Source organism: Protopterus annectens, chromosome 11.part0 (assembly GCF_019279795.1).
Source record: "Protopterus annectens isolate FY-2018-M chromosome 11.part0, PAN1.0, whole genome shotgun sequence".
NCBI classification, from domain to species: Eukaryota; Metazoa; Chordata; order Ceratodontiformes; family Protopteridae; genus Protopterus; species Protopterus annectens.
In genome coordinates, this window is record NC_056745.1 from 1,159,813,038 (window position 1) to 1,159,834,167 (window position 21,130).

General features: G+C 37.2%; 1 protein-coding gene across 4 annotated transcripts in view; it reads right to left on the bottom strand.

The window, feature by feature from the left end:
- Positions 1-21,130, bottom strand: part of RELN (reelin) — a 3,085,913-nt gene that overhangs the window by 377,063 nt on the left and 2,687,720 nt on the right. For all 4 annotated transcript variants that reach the window (XM_044088524.1, XM_044088525.1, XM_044088522.1 and 1 more), the window contains exons 45-47: positions 20,247-20,496; positions 13,644-13,812; positions 927-1,067 (exon numbers count right to left, since the gene is read on the bottom strand). In XM_044088524.1, coding sequence (XP_043944459.1) covers positions 927-1,067; positions 13,644-13,812; positions 20,247-20,496 — 560 coding nt within the window. The remainder of the gene's footprint in view (positions 1-926; positions 1,068-13,643; positions 13,813-20,246; positions 20,497-21,130) is intronic.

A 21,130-nucleotide genomic window follows, 5' to 3' on the forward strand; every position in this document is an offset into this window, starting at 1 on the left:
GCATATATATATGTGTGTGTGTGTGTGTGTGTGTGTGTGTGTGTGTGTGTATATATATATATATATATATATACACTTAAAAGGCAAATAACGTTATATGTAAGAAATTTAGAGAGGAAAAAAGGGCTGCTAAAAGCAATGAAATTAGAATCTGAAGGCACACTTTAACTTAGTCAATGCTGATCCATCTAATCACTACTGGTGGCAAATGAGATCTGATGGCAGTCAGAGCATAGAGGAATTATGGGAGATTGCTTTGAAGGAGCTCATGGCATGAGGCACCAGTTGAAGGCCATGTCAGATCTTACAAGTGGCTCCAATCCCATTAGTCAGCTGAGACAGACTAGATGAAATATGATCAACTTTTTATAGAGCTGAAAGTTTATTGCATCTTCAGTCATGAGCAAATGCCGGTCTGAGAATTTCCTAAACTCCTTCTCCAAATCACAGTTAATGCTTTTGTTATCCTTATATTTAATCCCTGTGTGTTGACTTTGCTTCTGCCCTGAAATATTAAGATGGTTCCAATAAATCACTTTCCTTCATTTTCCACTCCAGGTTATAGTTGCAGAGTAATTCTCATCTCCATGTTTTAGTTAGCCTTGTAGGTTTTCAGATGTACTGGTCTAAGTACATTGCCCAGTCTTCACTGATGCTAATCCTGTGTTTTAGCTAATGTCATATAAAATGGGTTTGTTCTCCATTAGTGATGCTGCCATGATGCATATAGAACAAATACAATATTCTTCCTTAGAGGTGTGAATTCTACAAGAATGCAGCCCACAGTTAAGGCAGCACTGAAGCACAGTATAAGGTGTGACTGAAACAGAATGTCCTCCGAAGCTGCAAATTTGCTTGACTTGTGATTATATAAATATGTAATATGCACTATTAAATGATTTACTTTTGAACTATGCCATACTTACATGCAGTTTCCTTGTGTGCATGTCCCATGTCCACTGCACATGTCCACACAACCGTCTCCAATGTAAACATCATCAATAGCCCAAGTCTGCTGCTTGTCAAATGGAGCTGGCTGATACCATCGGAAACGAGTTGCCTGAGACCTTTGAGAAATAAAAATATATGCTCATTCATTATATAATCTATGAATAGCCATAATTCTTTATTTGGGGAATAGATTTATTTTGTTTAAAGTCTTTACTTCAATTACAAAGGGTTTTGAATTACTCAGATATGTATCATTAAAGAACATGACAGGTGTTTAATGGGACATTTAGTACAAAAATAAGCAAAGTAAATGAAAGTTGAAGTAAAACTGAAAGTATAAAATTCAGCCACTGACTTTATTTTTTCTTACAGTAAATCTCAAAAGTTGCAGGGGGGATGAGAGGGTTACTACTTTGAAAATTTCACAGAAAGGTCAGTTAGACTGTACATTTCTGTGTAGAATTCCAGCTGCTATCAATCTTTTCCAGTTCTATAACAAGATTTCTGATTTACAGGGGATTCTAACCTTTTGACTGATTGTTATTCCAAAAATCACATTTCCTGACCCCACCTACCTGAAAAGTCAGTTCCTCCAATCATTTTACCTATATAAGGAAGCATAGTGAGAATATGCTTGTACTAAGGGCTTTTTTTCCTTTTCCCAGTTTTGTGCAACCATGAAATTAGTACACATTAGTAAGGGTGCAGTGGAGGGATGGTGAAGTCCCTCATTTAGAAAATACAGAGGCACTTACCCTCTTTCGGAAAATGATTCAAAAGTTGATGTCACTTGCAATAGTGGTAGTTGCTTTGTTCAGCAAGTTTGTCTTGTCAAGTTTGATTAGGGTTACCACCTTTCAAATGCTCAAAGTGGGCATTTTTTGTAGAAATGTGAAATGTTGCAGTAGAGAACATACCCACAGCCAATGTAAAGGACAGAACTTCACTGTTTTGCCAAAATAAAAACTTATTTGTGCAGTATTTAAGTTTCTTATACTATTTCTTATAGCATTTAGGTATTTCAAATACAAAATAACTGATTTATGCAACTATTAAAGAAAACTTGGGAAATATTTTTTGTCCTAAAATATCAGGACATTTGCCATTTTTTAGTTTTTTCAGCAGGACACAACTGCCCAAAGAGGGACTGTCCCTAGCAAAGAGGGACAGGTGGTAACCCTAAGATTAATATCAGTGGGTTATGTATCAACTGCTCTTACTGGATTCCTAGAGTGCTTGTTACCATCTTGTTCCAAGAGTAGGATCTGACTTGGGGCAAGAGGACTGGCTTCTGGGTATTTTGTGATTCTGGGTATAAATAACTAGGATAAACATATATTTTATGTGGAGGGTATTAATAACACATTGGAACAAAAATACCCACATTGATGAACAATGCCTTTTGCTGCTCCATTGCTTTATTATTGCTACATTATTCTATATAATAAACAATCTTAATAAATATATATGCTTTATGATTACTTACTACTACTATTATCTAGGATGTGGCTGAAAAGGGTCAGTAAATCAGTCCACCAGCAATATCAACAAATGATAAATAAAAAACAAAAAAAGAGATTTTTCTATGAAAATAAAGTGCAAAACCTGCGCTGTAGAGCTACAGGCTACATAGAAATTGAGGAAAACTATAGCTCCACAGAGCAACGCAAAAATTTCACAACACATGCGTTCAATAAAAGTGACTGCTGTCTAAGAGGGTCTTTTTAAAAAATTTTTGAATGCCATCTCTTGATAAAAATGTAATCAAAACTACATTTGATGAATGCTAATCTGTGGGGGCAAAGCACTTTTTTGCACCTTCTGTGCTGAAGGCTCTGCCTCCTGTAACCTTTCAACTACTATAATCAGCTCTGGGGTTACTGCAACATGGAAGTAAAATGAAATCCCCCTTGCAGAAATATGCTCAGAGGAAATGTAAGTTTTCATGAACTACATGAAGTTTCTAAATTTACAGCTGACTATCACAGAACTGACCAACTCCCACTAGGAGAAATAAAACACAGGGCCTCAATAAACCAAGGTTCGCATATTTATGAAAATATACATGGATACTAGCAACTGAGTTTACACATAGTTGCTTCTCTCAGAGAGAATCCTTTTAGTTTAGGCATAAATATCACATATATATCAGCCCTACTTGAGGACAGTTGGAGGAGATACAGAAGACAGAAATATATATATATAAATATTGAATGTATAGCAGTATGTGGTAAAATGCTCGGGCTGGAAAACATGCTAGAATATTTTCCTTTTACTGCTGCTTTAACAGAACCCATATCTGATCATCTGAGGTTTTTTTCTTCCTTTTGAATAAATGGTTAGTATAAAACACAGTAAAACAATCCCTAATTGTTCCCACTCTCCAGAAGAATCTATTTTGAGTGGTAATATGTAGATGGTTATTGTCTCAACAGCTTTCAGGGCTGAGAAAGAACATTTGTGAGTTACCATCAAATGGAGGTGTCCATCCATCACCTAGTCTTGTGGATTGTACGTAACACAACAATGGGGAGGTATAAGGTACAGTTTTTACCTTATAGCAACATTGCAGATGAATGCATCATATGGTTATATACAAATTATACCTTAGCTGTGTAAGAAGGAAAAAACAAAATGTTTAATCTTTAATAATGTAAAACACTGTGATAATCTACAAGTATAGCACCTCGCAGGATGCGCAGTAGCAAAACCCGCCCCAAACACGCCTCCAGCCATGTGGAGGCAGCTGCAGTATGATTATTCAACAGTGTGCGGACTGGAATATAATTAATATTCAGCATCTGTGCCGATAGCAACTCAAATGACATTAATGTAATGTTGTATTAGGGACATAAAACTTCATTCAGTAGCAAAAATGAAATCTTTTATCAGGGACATTAAAACTAAAATGCGTGCAGTAAATCACCTTTCAGTCAATGAATCTGACAGAGTTCACACCATTTTTCAAAGCGATACTGCTACATTTTAATGGCTTTAAGGAGTGGTGCTTGCAAGGCAGCGGGGGTGTGGAGGGTGCAGGGGAGCTTGCCCCCCTGAAAAAGGAGAAAAAGTAAGAATTTATCAGAGGATGGCGTTCATTGAGTGCCTGAATATTTAGCAGTTTACACAAACTGACATGCGAATTAGCATGCCTGTCAGTCGTCCTCGATATCCCCACCCATTTGGTGTGCCAATCAATGACGGCATGCCCAAAGCTGCGAGTGCGAGGTACTACACTTGTAGAATACCAACACTGTTTATCTACACAAAAGAATATACCAGCAGTAATGACTAATTAGAACTTAAAATATAAAAGCAATATACTGTTGTGGATGAAATAAATTCAAGTAATTGTTGCTTGATTGCAAGAAATGTTAAGGATGGATAAATAATGGGCAAGTAGTTGCCACATCAGCTGATCATTGAGGTGGCCCTCTGTACTAGCTGAAACAGCTGGGTATACCCTTCTTCTCCCTTTTCATACTGATTCTTCTTAAAATGCCAAGCCTAGATGCTTGCAGCATTTCATATTTGACTTGTGTATGGTATACTAGTACCTAATCAAAGAGGTACATGTATTACCATTTCTTAACTAAACTCAAACTGAAGAACACATATGCAGAAAAACAAGCCAGCAAGCAAGCTACTGAAATAAAAACATGAAGTTTATTTACAGAAACCTTATCTCTTTTGGGTTTGGTATAATGGTTAAGGTCTTTGCCTTATAGGCACAAGGTACAGGGTTTGATTCTGACCTCAGGTTATTGGTTAGGCTTAAAATGGCCCATCAGGGAAGTTAGCCTAGTATTCACCTATGAATTATACTTTAGGAGAAGAAATGCTCAATGTAATAGAAATGAGAGAGACAGAAGAATGCTGTGACTGACTCTGGAAAACCTTCTGCAGTGGGTGGGATGCTTTGGTAGACATAAAACAAACCCTGGGGTTGAAATGCAAAGGAAAAACTAAGAGCAGAAAACTCCAAAGGGTGGCCCTTCAAGAGGATATTCTACTTTTGGCATGGAGTTTGAAATTGTAATGCTTTGTAAAGGAAGGCACCAATAAACAGGCACCTATAACACACAATCCAAGGCCACATTCCTGAGAGGCACAGTACAGGTATTCCAGCACCCCACTGCCCTCAGCACAATGTCCTGCTTTCACAGTGGTCAAAGCTATATTAAGAGTGTGCTGATGAAAGACAATGCATTTGATAATCCCCAAGAAAATGGGCAATAGCAAATATATTCCCTACCACACAAAGGAAATATACAACTGATTTTTTAGAGTCTAATGGACCAAAAGAGATAGCAAGTGACACAGAACATGTATGCATGCTAAAGTCTTATTTGTTTTCTGGACCTAGTAGAAATGGAAACTGACTGGATGGGTTTTGAGAAACCTCAGAAACCTACTTTGCTAGGAAATAAGGCTCCATACGGAAAGACCCACTCTACTGAGTACGAAGCATAGGTCTTTACTTGTTACAACCTGAAGTTAACAGATTTAATACACTGATGCAATGACTTACAGGAATATAGCTTCTAATACAAGAATTTCAGGTCTGATGAACAAATAAGATCACAGGGTGGACATGGGAGTGTGCCAGTTATGAAGTTCATATTTCAAGATATTGATATAATTCTTCAGCACTGCCTGAAGATGAAGGATTATCTACAGAAACTGTTTTATCGAGCTGGCTAGGGCAGTAAGTCCTGCCTGCTAACATATCATGATGTGTTATAATGGCCAGATTGTGTACCCTGATAAGTGAGCAACTCTAGCCTTAATCAAAATGATGCCAAATAGAGCCAGGCAAACTTAGGAGATTTTCAGACTGAGGAGGAAAATTACATGTTTCAGCCCAACAGGAGAACATTTTCCACTTCATCTTGTATGTGGCTCAAGTAGAACATTTCCTTCTGGTATGTAATGCCTCTGACGTCTCTCTGGAGTGAGTTGGTTGCAGTGCAGGTACTATTGTAGCCATAGCACTTTCAAGCAGAAGTGATCATAATGTTACCATGTCACCATACTTGGATTAGAAGTGTCTATGAAGAGGATAAGATTTGAAAGACCTAAAACAAGCTTCTTCTGGAATACCACCAGCCAAATACAATTAGTCTTTTCTGTACAAAACATTACCAGCTGATGAGGAATATGTGGTAACTGAAGGGATAAGCAGCAGAACCTCCTTCTAGTTCCATCAATAATATACATGCAGGAGGAAGAAACACTTAGGTAATACTGCAGTCCCTTTTCCAATGAACAGGTCAAGCTCAAGAGTGTTCTTTGATAGGAAAATGGGTCATACATAGTGCTGTGGGACTTACTAACCAGAAGAAGTTTCTAGTTACAATTCAAGGTGTTTGCCAGGGCAATTGACTCTATCAGAGATGCACACAGAATTTCACCAAGAAACTTTATCCATAGTTGGCCCTTTTAGAGCACTTCTACACAGAATGGATAGGAATGACTCTTCCTGCTTGTTCATGTGTCAAACCACTGTCTGCACAAGGACAGGAGTGTGGTTCAGGAAGGAAATATTACCAAAATCAGAATTACAGTGTTAGGAATCAATGATGTAAAAGACTAACCATTTAAGCTGTATTAAAAAATAATTTTTCAGCTGATGTTTTCTGGAGAGGAGCCATCATCATGTATATTCACCCTGGCAGGGAGCTTTTCTGTTACATCCTGCACCCCCTATTTATTACTATTATCTCCTAGTTACTGCAACTTGAAAGTAAGAAAAAATGCCTCATGTTTTTTCTCAAATTTGTTGATTGGATCTTCTGCATTAGAAATGCTTATTGTACCTGCAGAACAAAGAACATAGTCAACCTCTCAAGCTCATTGATATGAAGCTGTGGCTCCTAGGAACTCCAATGGCACTGGTGAGTTCAGATCAATCTCTGGACTGACCAGAACTCTCAAACTGTACCTATTTTGTAGGGACACCCCCTCATGTTTCTCAAAGTGCTGTTCCACTCCTCCTAAATTTGGAAATTTTGAGAATTTCTAAGATAATAGTGCCAACATTTAAAATATGTCCTTAATTTGGGGCCTTTTCCTTAGTTATTTTTACTTTGTTCCAAATTCTGTTAGTAAAAGTTGAGAGCTCTGCTCCAACACCAAAACATGTTTGAGGTAAGGACCACATCATGGAAAGGAGAAGAAAAAATAGTTAATCTCCAAGCTGTGGGTCATGATTCACTAATACAGGAAGAAGCAGCAATGGTGAAGAGCAAGGATAAGCTCTAAGACAGAATGATAAGTCTGTCAAGGACAGAACACAGGTGACAGGAAGACTGTGAATGCTACCTTTGCCATATGCCACAGAAGGTATAATCAAATAAGGAAACTCACCTGTCTGTGATGCGGTGGTGGAGATCAGACAGCTGCAATCATAAGCTATCTCTGGAAGGAAGAAGCTGTGGCACTTGACTGTGTTTAGAATCAGTTTAAAATGGAGTTAGTGTATAAGAAACTGGAAGAATTCTTCCTAGCCAATGGTAAACTGAAATGATATAGGCAAGGCAATGCCTAGGAAAGTTCCACCATCAGCAAAGCCTGGGTAGGTCATCCATTATGTTTGTCATTCAGAAATTATAAAACAGTGTAAGAAACTTCTCTGTGTGGAAGATTTTCAGTCCATAAATTTCTAGTTAATCACTGTATATTAATCAGATCAGACATAGTAGTAGAAGTAGCGAATGTAAACTCGTCAAGTCAAAAAGTAATAATAGAAAATATATAATTCTACAGCATTACTAAGTATTCGAAAGTAATTCAAGCAAGGCAGGCATTCTGTTGGTAATAACAATACTAACTAATTATACAATTATATAGGTTTTTAGGGTTCTTGTACACAGACCTGAAGAAGTCTAGAGGGACAAAAGCGATCTTTGTTAACAATAGGTTATGAAAATAGAAACTGATTTTTACATGCAAAATGTATATGTATATATTTATATATAATTTTTGATCGCAAAATGAACTAAGGTTGATATATTTCCAGCCATGTAGTATATTGCCTTGCATAAAATCACAGACTTAATAATCTACTTAATAATTTGGTTAAATAAGATGTACCATTAAAGTACATTAGGGCTATATATTATTATGACAGCTACTAGGTAGGGCAGGACCAGCTCGAATGTCACACTGATGGGGGAAGGGATGTGAATTTAACATGTGTACCAATAACACTTTGTTTTACAGCACAATAAACCACTCCCATGCCTGATAAAAAGTATATATATATTTAGAAAGCTTGTGAGGAAATTAGTGCTCTATTTTTGTTTTACTTGGATCGCTTGTCTGTGTACTTAATAAAGGATTTTCGACTGGAAACAGACTGCCTGCCTTGCTTGGATTACTTTCGAATTCTTAGTAATGCTGTAGAATTATATATTTTCTATCATTACTTTTTGACTTGACGAGTTTACGTTCGCTACTTCTACTACTATGTCTAATCTGATTAATATACAGTGATTAACTAGAAATATATGGACTGAAAATCTTCCACACAGAGAAGTTTCTTACACTGTTTTGTTTTTAGACCCACTACACTTTAGTGGGTTGTTTTGAGACTTCGGGGATACCACGGAGATTACTTGTTTTTCATTCAGAAATGATGTAGCAGTACTTGAAGAGTGACTAATTAAAACTTCACGTAACTGATGTGAAGGATGAAACTGCATGAATCTAGAAATGGTTTGCACAGTTGCTTTCCTAACTTGTTGGGGCTGCAGGAGAGGAGGTAATAGAATCTCCATCTAAGTTCTGTAGATGTAACTGTTTTCATTGCCTCCCACAAAAGAAGGAAGCACGTGAAATGGTGTGTATAATTCCAGGTTGTGGCTTCTTCCTGTTATGTACAGAGTCAACATGTCCTTGGTGACATCTTTCCAGGCAGGACTAACCTCAGAGATTTGTCATTCTGCTATAGCAGCCTACAATGAACTGCCAGGAGTCCTTCAAGAATTAGTCACAGAACACTTGTTAGGAAACGTTGCTGGAAAACAACTGAAAGATAAGATGGTCTGACATTTTCCAGATCTTCTCTGATATGTGACTGCCTTCTTCCTCTTCTTAATAGACTTAGCCAATTTAGCAAAGCAGGCAGCATGTGAGGGTGGGTGAGAATTATATAAATCATAGCTGAGATTCAGGGTGGACTAAATGATTGATTGAGTTTGTCTGCCAAACAGGACATTATACCAGAAAATGGTTTTCCTGGATAACTTAAGTTCACAGTTTGAGGAATCATACTTGTGTTGTCCTGCAGGTTGGATTGCCACTATCCCTTGTTCATAGGCTCACAGGCAAGTACTTGGCTAGCTGCCCTTGCATACCATTTTAGGCCTATCCAGCTTCTCTTTTTGTACTTGAATTAACCTATTCCCTTTGGTTAGAGATTGGCTTTACCCATCCCATGGTCGATAATTATATATTACCTATATTGAGAATAACTGGGATCCTACCATAGATAATTTCAAGGAACCCATGCATGGGATAAAGCATTTAGGAGCTACCTCTATCCATTAGTACAGGGGCAGTCTTGGGGTAAATTTTCTGTTTGCTATCCATAGATCCAAGCTGTGCATGAATATGGCCAGGGATTAATTTTTTTTATGAGGATAGAGAGTCTGTTCCACAGCAGTGGTATCCTCTGCAAGATTTAGCTGTACCTCCAAATCATTCTTTTCATGTTGCAGAAGTTTATATCCCTAAACTGAGTATTTCTGATGGCATCTGACTTGCTGATGTACAGTAAATCCATCAGGATTGGATCGGCAGATGCCTTGAATGCCAGACACAGGTCACCTCTTAGCAGTCTATAGGATATCAAGTATAGTGACAGGGCTTTGAGTCGGTCCATGTAGTTAACACTTTTTATCATCATATATGTCAAGATTACATATAAACACTGTTTTGCGGACTTAGACTTTATTTTTTAGGTGTAGCTTATTTTAGAGTATTGGCATTGGTAATATTTTGAGAAGTATACCTATCTTAGTTTTATCATTTCAATTTACTTTTAACAACAGACTTCTAGGTCATGTGTTTCTTTCCCATGCTGTATGCCCCAAGCATAAATGTTTCAAAAAAGATGGGATTAACTGTGACTTTAAATGTTAAACAGCAATCAATGTTGAGATTTTTATAGGATATAGAAAGAATGATAATAAATCATGGAGTCTTATCTTTCATAACTGCCTACCTTCTGCCTAAAAATAATTTTGTGACACACATATAAAAACACTAATAAAAATATTAAAAAGTTTTCAGACACTGTCAAATCATGGCACCACCTATGCTGATGAGGAATAGTGTAATTTAAATTTGTGGTATAGTAGTTAAAAGTACCAGCAATCACAGATTCTATTTACTGACCTACAGATATGATAAAGCTCTGACAAGGGCAAAAATGGTCATCTCTTGTTTTAACTTAATAAGCCACAATTTCAACAAGCAATTCCAGCTTGAATCCTTTTTTCTAATTTTATTAAGGATGCAAAGTGATCTTTGACATGAATCTTAAATAAGAAGTTGTGAAAATGGCCCGTTTTAGTAATTCATATGCCAATATCTAGACCAGTTATTCCTACACAACTTGTTCTCCCTTTTTGTTTATTTGTTCTTCTTTAAGGAAAGTGTGTACTATGGCTGGAAAATTACATTTCCTCGATACTAGGTTACATTGTCTAATTATAGATTCTATTTACTCTTGTATCTTGACTGAGGAAGCAGAGAATGGCGCCTGAGTCACCAAGGACAGAGACTTGAATGGTATGGTCAGTGAGAAGACATGTCCATTTTAGAGGAAATATCCAAATAACAAGACCTAGTGCTCTACCACCATATAATTTCAAACATTTGCCTTCTATCCAGGGTTACTTTAGATCATCTCACTAGAGTAGGAGCCACACCCATGAAAGATAACTACCCTCTCGTACAGCTATCTGAAAGAAGGGAATTCCAAGTGGATATAATATGTGCATCCAAAACACAATCATCAATTGAATCTGACAGAAAAGAAGCCCCCATATGTTAACAATAGATCGATATAATATAATATAATATGGTAGGCTTCCATATTGGATGTTTTTGAAAGATAACCTCTCCCCATTTTTCTGTAAAAGAAAACTCCTAGCAAGGTTATAATCACTAAACTCAGCTTTGGGATGTACCAAGATAAATTAGCTTAAATTTTAGTCCTTTTTATTTAAATGCACTCATGACCTCTGTAAGTTTTGATTGCCTGTTAGCTGTTTGAGTTGAACAGTTATGGATGAAAGAACTCTCTAATTACTGGCATAAAATATTACAAGTTAATCACAATTAGATAAATGTGTTCTTAACAAACCATGACTGGAATCCCACTACAACATTCTGTAAGCAACCAATCACACTTCTCAACACTGGTAAGATAAATGTGCTCCTTATTATAAAATGACTGGCCATTAATATTCAAAAACAAGCATGCTGATTGGCCAGCCAAACCAGCATGCCCATTGTAAATCCGAGAATATACTACCGGAAAAAGTTCTGGTCGCCCGGACTTTTTCCATTAGTATTTTGCCTGATTTTCTTTTAACTTTTTTTTTGCTCTGCAGAGGTAGCAACGGAGAAAGGAAGATCTCTGTTGCTTTTTTTAAGATATCTCACTATATTATACGAGTTGAAGAACTCGTATAACATAGCAAGATATCTTAAAAAAAGCAACAAAGATCTTCCTTTCAACAGACAAAGGAAGATCTCTGTTGCCTTTTTTTTAAGATATCTCGCTATGTTATAAGAGTTGAAGAACTCGTATAACATAGCAAGACATCTTAAAAAAAGCAACGGAGATCTTCCTTTCTCTGTTGCTACCTCTGCACAGCATTGATGTACTGCATAAGCATAGGAACACAAGTCCCTTACGCATGTGCAGTACATCAGAAATGCCCCAGGATATCAGAAAACTGCAGAAGGGCAGTACAGAGGCATTATACAATGACATTATCTAAGAAAAGTAAGTATTTTTTTCTTAAATAATGTCATTGTATAATAGCAATAACCCATGGCTGGGTGTGGCCATTGCTGGATTTACCCATGGTTGGCTTTGTTTGGTCACTCAGGCTTCGTCCTCATGACCAAACCACACCAACCGTGGGTAAATCCAGCATTACCCACACCCAGCCATGGGTTATTGCTTAAATACACCATGACTTGACTCTCACTACAACATTCTGTAAGCAACCAATCACACTTCTCAACACTGGTAATGAAATACATCCAGTACTGCTGCTGCTGCTGCTATGGAGGTAACGTTGATCCCCTCCTGCTATTACATAACTTCCATTGCCTTTGCTGCCATTCTCACATAGCATGAATGCAGTCAAGATTGTATGCTCTGTGAAGCACCCAGCTAAGCACTAGTCACTATTATATGTGACCATGTGTTTTATCTTTGCATTTCAGTATTATTTACTTTCATTTTGTGGGAAAATATTTTTAATCATCAATTTATCAGTCTTATATTTGTAGAGACCAGTGAAAATGCCTTTCTTTAGTAAGCACTATGAGATCTCTCACTGTTGTAATATTGCCTTTTGAGAGTGTGTGGGATGCAAAATATAACAGTCATCATTTAAAGCAGATGCAAATAAGGGAATAATAAAAAGGGATCCTGACATTGGAGCACTGTCTGTACCAATTGTCATCCTTGCTTGGGGTACTGTGAGCTAATGGGCTAACAAAGGGAGTCAAATGATGGCTTTTCAAGTATTATACATTAAAACAGTTGCATTAAACAGTAGGATAACTACTATGCTAGTACCTGGTACAATTGTTGAGACCAACATGGTCACCAAACCATTTAGCACATGCAAGTATCCATAATTAAAAATTCTCAGTGAATTTTTTTATTAGTGTAACTTTGTTTGGAAAGGAGGGGTGTTGATATTCACATGTTGGGAGGACACATTCTGTGAGCCAAATTGTAGAAACCATTTAAATTTGGGAGAATCAGTACATTATCAGATACAAAAATATAAGACCAGCATTATGTAAATGAACTTATAAATAAATAAGCAAAAGTCCCACATCAGATGCAGGCAGAATCCAGATTACACCCTGGCAAAACACAGAAGTACCTGTACAAAGATATTTGCAAACTTCCTTTTGCCATGCTATCATGAGATATACAGATATTTCTCCTGAAAAAATACAACAGTCTTTCAGCATATTAGCTCTTGAATGCACTCAGGCCAGCAAATGAAGTTTCCACTCTATAAACATGTTTTTTTTGCCCTTGTTTGGGCTCATCATTATAACATGAACAGTCTAATTTTGTACTGAATAAGCAGCTTATTAAAAAGCTTGATGTGCACTAATCTTAGGGGTGGGCACTTTTGGCACATTGCTCCCTTTGCTAGTTCATTTGTACCCTTTTTAACTTCATTTGTGCCTTTGAAGGTAGAACACTCACTGCACTTTATTTGCAAAAAAATGTTGCCTTTTCAAAAATTATTTGCACATCATGGCTCATATGACCTTTGCTTGCCTATACAAAAATCAGTTACTTATAACTGCAAACAAAACTGCAGTTCATGAAGAGCTATTAAACAAATTCAGACAGTTGTGTGTAAAGCTGCAGTTTGCATAAAGAGTAAGATGATATATTCTACTACTGTACCTACCTTGTGTAAGGTGGCAGTGGCATGGTGAATCTGGTCCACTTATTGAATGTGTCAGACACTAGTGTCCGTTGTATAAGGTATTTACTGCATTCCATGTTGCTTGGAAGGCAGTCTCTCAGCAATGGCTGCCACGTCATTCCAAGGTCTACTGAATATTCCAACTCAATAGCTAAAATACATGAAATGCCAAATATGAGATTCTCTCTTTTCTTAGTAGAAACATTTTTCTTAGTTAGAAATACCTGTTTAACAAAACAAATCTATCCACGCCTAAATTGCATTTAATGTTTAATTTAGTTAACAAAACAAGCAAATAAAATAAAAGTGCTTGACAATGAAGGAAGCCAATGAGGCTTGAAAGAATATGTAAGTTGTCTTAAATGCTGGATATGCAAAAGTAAATGAACTTTTATACTGTAAACTGTTCATTTTATTTACCCTGAAATAACAGCTATCAAAGGCAGCATCTCTCTTATAATTTGCACTTATCTACCATTATTTTCCTGCTTTTTGTCTGCTATGAGCATTTTTCCCCAAATCATTTAACAAGGAATCACATTTTGACCTCACCACCCCATGACTAGTTGTAACAGAGAATAGGGAAGCAACGTCCCATCATGAGGCAGCAGCTAGCCAGTACAACATGATGAGAGATAAAAGCAGCCATTTACTTATGCCTGTGTACCCTTCCAAGAAATCCTGACAAATTCAAACATTTCATTATTGAAGTCCTCCAACAATCTAAACAATTGAAAGCTATTGTCATTTTGGATGACTTCAATATAAACGTCCTAAGTCCAGCCAAAACTTTAGTCCAAGATTTCCCACTCAGTTTATTAAATAGTCCACCAGGTCAAACTGTGTATTAGGTAATCACTCCCTACTTGTCCACATAATCACTATCATCCTACAGCCATCACATCCATCTCTGTTCTTCCCCCTCAGTAAGTGATCACTGCCGTATTACATTTTGCTTTAACATCCTAGCATAAACACTCCCCAAGAATAGTTATCTTTGACCAAGAACTCAATGCTATTCTTACAAATAACTTCTTTTCCAAAGTTACAAGACTGTAAAACTATTGGCTTCTTAAAAATAAAAGCCCTTTACAAACTATGAGACTCAGTATGGAGACAATGTAAAATATCTCCATCAACAGGAAACGGACATAAAACCATCCCCTTAAGAAACCAGGCAAAAACACCACTTCATTATGCAAACAGTAACTGTTAATCTGCCTCTCCCACCCTTACAACCTCTGCATAAACAAAATATCAGGCTAATCGAATGAAATAAGGCAATTAAATCACTTTCAGCAAACAACTTCAGATCAGTCTCTGTTCTGACATCTCTTTGTTAACTATATGAAAAATATGGTATTCTCACGGTTAGCAGAATACATACGCTCATAGGTTCATAGGAGATTTCTAGGCTAATGTCTTAAGAGCCCTTACAAGCCTAGCCAATATAACACAATTTTACCCAATATATGGTGCATAGGGGCAAGAGGATGGCATGGATTTGTACCTATGCCTTGAGTATCTTAAATATTAGACCTGTCCATAAGGGACATGGGCACTATCCCAGGTCTGAACTTGTGATTCCCCATCCATTTATCCAAATTCCATTTGAAGAGGGCCTGGGAAGGGCTCTGCTTAATGTGAATAGAAAGCCTGTTCCAAAGAAGGGGCAATCTCTGAGACACGTATCTGTCTACCTAGGATGTTTTGTTTGAATCACTGACTAAGTTTAGATCCCTAGATCTAAACTTATCCACAGCAATGCAAAATCCCCCCCCCCCCCGAGTAACATTTATTCTGGCCTAGAAGAAACATGATGACCACAATTTACACTACCACTAATGACTTCAATTCATTCGAAGATTCATTAGTCAAAAGATACTTCAAAGTATAGATAAGCTCTTCAGCATCACCAGCAGCTTCTCTAAGTAAAGGAATATCCAAGGATCTGTCTAGTCACCTTTATTATTCTCCCTGCTATCAATAACCTAGCTGCAAAACTGCCACATATCTCAATAATAATGTATGCAGACAGCATGTTTTTAAAGACCCAATCCATAAAACGTTTTCTTCAAAAAGGAACTAGTACAAGATTGTTGTTTAGAACTTTCTGACTACTTCAGAGCCAGCTCACTCCAACAACAAAAAGAAAAGCAATGCTCTTTAGTAGTCCCTCAGTTCCTCATAACTGAAATTTACTCTGTCTCAACAAGAGCTAATTGAAACTACATACGTCAGATACCTGGAAATCCAGCTTCACCAGCAGCTCAGCATTCTATATCAACAATTAAATTTTCTGGGTAATGAAACTCTCTCACTTCCTATCTTCAGTAGGTATAACAGCACATTATACAATGACCCCCCATTATACAACGGCCCTCGTGACCAAACCACACCAACCATGGGTAAATCCAGCATTACCCACACCCAGGCGTGGGTTATTGCTATAATAGGAAATGAAGTTCTTCTAGAGTTAACTCTTCTGTATCTTCTAAAAAGAACTCAGTGTCACTACAAACAAATTCCAATAATATCTGTGGAATCATTATTCTAATACCGCAAAGAGAATAGTTCAGATGAGGAGCTGAAAGCACAACTGGAAGTGATCAAAACTTTCTCAGATGATATAAGAATGTAATTTGGTCTTAATAAATGTGTAAAAGCAACCTTTAAAGCAAGAAAGCTGCAATATCAGTCTGGGACAGGAATGTGATATAAAAGAACTGAAGCAGGAGTGAGTCTATAAACATTTGGGAAATTGAAGGATTGACAATAAAATATGAACAAATGCAAACAAAACTCAGTAAGAAATATTTTAAAAGACTTAAATTAATACTGAAAACAGCCCTGACATCTAGGAACAAAGTCCAAACTATAAACCAGTTTGCTCTTCCTGTTCTTACTTACAGTTTTGGGGTAGTTTACAGGCCTAAAAAGGTATTGAATCAGTTGGAGACGAAAACAAGAAAAAATGCTACACACTTATCACATATACAAATCAGTGTATAATTGATTACATGTATAAATCTGCAATCATGGGACTGCATACATATCTGCTGACCTCACCAGATCCAAAGATAGTGCAAGTTTGACACATGAAGAGAAAAAGAAATCTAAGCGACTTCCCTGTTTAGTTTAGCAGAAACATATCAGTGTTGAGAAAGAATGAAAACCAAACCAGAAGTAGACAAAAATCAGGCAGCAAGTGAATGTACCAAAAAAGCAAAAGAAAGAATATAAGGTGATGGGTCAGATGAGAAGGCAAGAAATGTGGAAAAGGCATAAATATAGTTGCAAGTACAGAAAACTCCCTAAACAACGTCATATTGATCAGGAATGGTTAATGAGAGGTGAATTTAAATCAAAAGATGAACTATTAATATTAGTGGCCCAGGATAGTGGACTATGTACATGTTGGTTTACAAAGTCCATTGAACATGTGGAAGAAACAGATAGATGCAGGTTCTGTAAAACAGAACTGGGAACAGTTGCACATCTTGTTGCTGGGTGTAATACACTAGTAGCAAAGGGCCTGTATACTGAAAGACATGATAATTTGAAAAGTCTGTTGCACTGAGAATTGAGCAAACATTAAATTACTGAAGTAGCTGAGAAGCATTGGAAACATGAGCCTCAAAGCACTATAGAGAGTGGTGAAGTTTATATCACATGGGATCACTCATTGCCAACAGTTCAAAAAATAGATGTGAGAAAACCAGATATAGTAGTCCATGAAAAGAAGACAACAGTAGCATTGATCATTGAAATTGCTACACTCAGTGATTATAATGTCTTATGTACAGAGAGACCCAAAGTCATAAAATACCAGGATTCACAGGCAGAAATGAGGACAATGTGGAAGAAGGATACCCAGACAGTTCCAGTAGCAGTAGTAGTAGGAGCAACGGGTCTCCTAAAAAAATATACAGTCGTATTTAGATATGCTACTGATATATGTAACTCCATATGAATTGTAGGAGGAGTCCATTCTGTGCACATTGCAGGTGCTAAGAAGAGTACATTTGTCTAATATCAAAGACTGAAATATACTAATTTCATGAACTTTAATCATACTTTGACTTGGGAATGGGGTCCATTCCTGCCATGATATTAGGAACCCAAAAGACTTGGGGAAATTAAATGGAGAATACAACTGCTCCGTTTTAGCATAAGCTAATTAGCTTCTAGTTATACTTAGATGTAAATTCCTCCACAGATCTCTAATACACAAACTAGTAAATATACACATCTTTCCATTCTTTGCCAATTGAATTACATACTATATATCCAGCTATAATAATAGGACCCCTAACCTCCTCCGTGTCATCATTGCAACACCCTGAAATTAATTTACTCTTCATTGATCACAGCTTTTTAGTCCTAGAAACCACACTTGGAATCCCTTCCTCCAAATCTTATCAGACAACTCTTCATTGAAATTCAGACACAACATAATCCTGTTTGATATCCCACAAATGCTTCACAAAACTCCACCTCCATGCTCTCCCAAGGACCTCTCACTTAACTCTATAGTCATCACTAAATGTGTCTTAAACACAAAACTGTATCCTGTTGGAAAGACAGCTCTACCCTAAGGCTCCTCTTTCACCTTCCTGCTACATCTACTAGCTAATATTTACTTTTTCATTATACTCATGACATACTTTCACTTTTCTATCTGCAACTCACTTCTGTTCACTACACTTCTCAATCACGGCTCCAACTGTATGATACTGTTTACAATACTAATGCTATGTCAATAGAAAAGGCTGCTATATAGTCAATATGTTTTAATGTGCATTTCTATTATATTGTCTACTAATACTGGGTATTAAGATAACATGCATCTGTACTTCATATGTTTATTTGTCCTTTTAACTTCGAGTCTGAGCCTGCAAAAGTCCATTGGAAAAAGTGCTTTGTTTAAGATTAAATAAATATGTAGTAAACAAGTACTATAGTTAGTCAAATAGTTAGCCAAACTAATAAATAAACAGAGTAAGAAACAGTGTTTGTTTAACTGAAGATATAAACTATATGAAAAATTACTGCAGAAAATAACATGAAACATATTAAAGTACCATAGAGCTTTCTTCTGTATCTGTCATGTTGGCAATAGTACCTGTAATTAAGCAGTTTATGACACACTGACTTAGGTAAGGTCTGCACTCAGATATTTCCATTCCATGCAAATCACTAAGTATTCATAAGAGTACAATGACAGGTTTGTTAACAGGCTACCCGTTCAGTGTTGTCAGCTCTCACCTGACTCCTATAGTGAACCACTGAATACTTAGCTAAGGGTGTACGATACCATACCTGGTTAGGTGCAGCCCTCTACATCCACATGTGGAGGACATAGCCTTACATTCCCCATATTAATGAAGCCCTCGCTGAGATGCATAGTGCCAAGGGAAGCTGTATTATAATTAGACTGAATAACATCGTCTGTTTGCAGTTTGGCAAACATGTAGTCGAGTCGAGTAAAAGCCTTCAAGCATATGAAATGAATGTACGGTGATGCATTATCTGTATTTTGTGTTTCCTTTTTCAAGAATATGGGATGCAGTCATGCACAGGCTGCTACATTTCATGCCACTGATGAAATGATAAAATAATTTGTGCACCCCAGGCAAGAAGAGCAAATGTGTACCCTGTGTTCCATTTGAGCCAGCTAACTTCACATGACTAGGCCCAAACAGGTCAGACTTTATTTATCACTGCTGCTGCTAAGGGTACTACGATGTACACTAGGCTATACAGTACATGAGGTAGTTAATTTTATTCTCACAATCTTTTCTTGCAGGTACTGCTACGTCTATGACACACCTGCATGTGCAACAACTGATAAACATTCACAGCTGTCAGATCTCACGCCTCGTCATCCTGCTAACATTTTCACATACACCTCCCACCCCTTCTCATTGTTTTGCTAGTAACTATTTTGCATTCTTGCTAAAGCAGATGGATCTTCTTTGCCATGTTTGATCCATTTGTTTTCCTTTCAGCATTTCAACACTCTAGACCTGAAATAAGAACAGTAATCTCTGTAATGTGGGACATTAATTATGTGTTTCTGCATTACATAATAATTTCCAGTCTAAATATTTTAGTTTCAGTAAGAAAACCTGTGCTCTAGACCAAGTGTAAAGGTGCAGACAAAAAGAACCAGACATTAGCAAAGATCAGGATGCATTACATGTTCACTAACCTGTAAATGGTTAGATTTTTACTCAGTTTAACTGTTCACCACACAAGTGAAATGTCATTCTTAGTTTCCCTGCATTGCTATCTATACAGAAGATTTTATAAAGATGCAGAGACTGATATCATGATTCCAAGTTAGCTGTACAGTTGCCAATCATGACATTTGACATGGAAAGAAAATGCATACTTGCACTCAAAACAACTGTCAGTGAAATCATTCTTTTTTTGTTTTCACTGTCAAAACTTACTTCACAACAGAACTTTTTATTTCAATGTCAAAAAATCCGGTTTTATGAAGAAGAAATAAACATTAAAATATTACAGTACAATGGATTCTGACAAGCTTCAAATTCTCATCAAACAACGTGAACGTACCATAACATGAATTAGTGACAGAGCAGGATGCTGCAAAATTAAACTGAATGAACGAGTCTTCGTTTACCATAACATCTGTGCTCACAACATAGCGGGTAGTTGCTTTTTCAATAAACACAAGTGCATCCCCAGATGAAGCACATACTGGCATCTTTGTACCACCAGGATGTAGCAGCCATTTTCTGCTATCTAATTCAGTAAAGTCATCTTCTAGAACAGAATTGCCAGTGATGCTTCCACCAATCACAATCTGCAACATTAAACAAGGAAGAATAAAATGATTAGTTCTGATCTTTATTTGGAATTTTTGTTTACTTATTTTTGACAGCAAGACCTCCTTCTGCTAATCACTTTATATTTCTTTAGATCGTGCATCTAAGAGTACATACAAAGTAATCATCATTCTAGAATAGTGTGGCATGGCAAACTGGCTTGTTCCATGACCTGTTACTATGTTCAGCTCTTCAATGGATTTATACAATTCAGTTCAAGGCCAGAACATCCCCAAGGGCTGACTGGGGGACCATTTAGAGGGGTGGTTTCACTTCCTTTGCAGTCCCATTTTCTTCCTTCCCTTCCCTTAATGGGTTCATTCATTTCCTCAGAAAGCATGGCTGTATCTCCAGCAGCTGGCAGACCTGACACAGGGGAAAGATCACACCCAAGTTCCCTTTAACACAGTGTTGTACCCTGCCAGCATCTGTGGCTATGGTTAGTTGTAATGTGTACTACAAATGCAGCTGCTGCACACCTCCCACAAACAACTAAACCAGCAACAACTGGGACTCATCTAGCCTCCCAGGCAAGGAAGTACTTGAACAAGTGTATGTTTTTCGAAGCATCACTCAGAAAGATTACACACTAATGCCAGTGACAGAGATCTG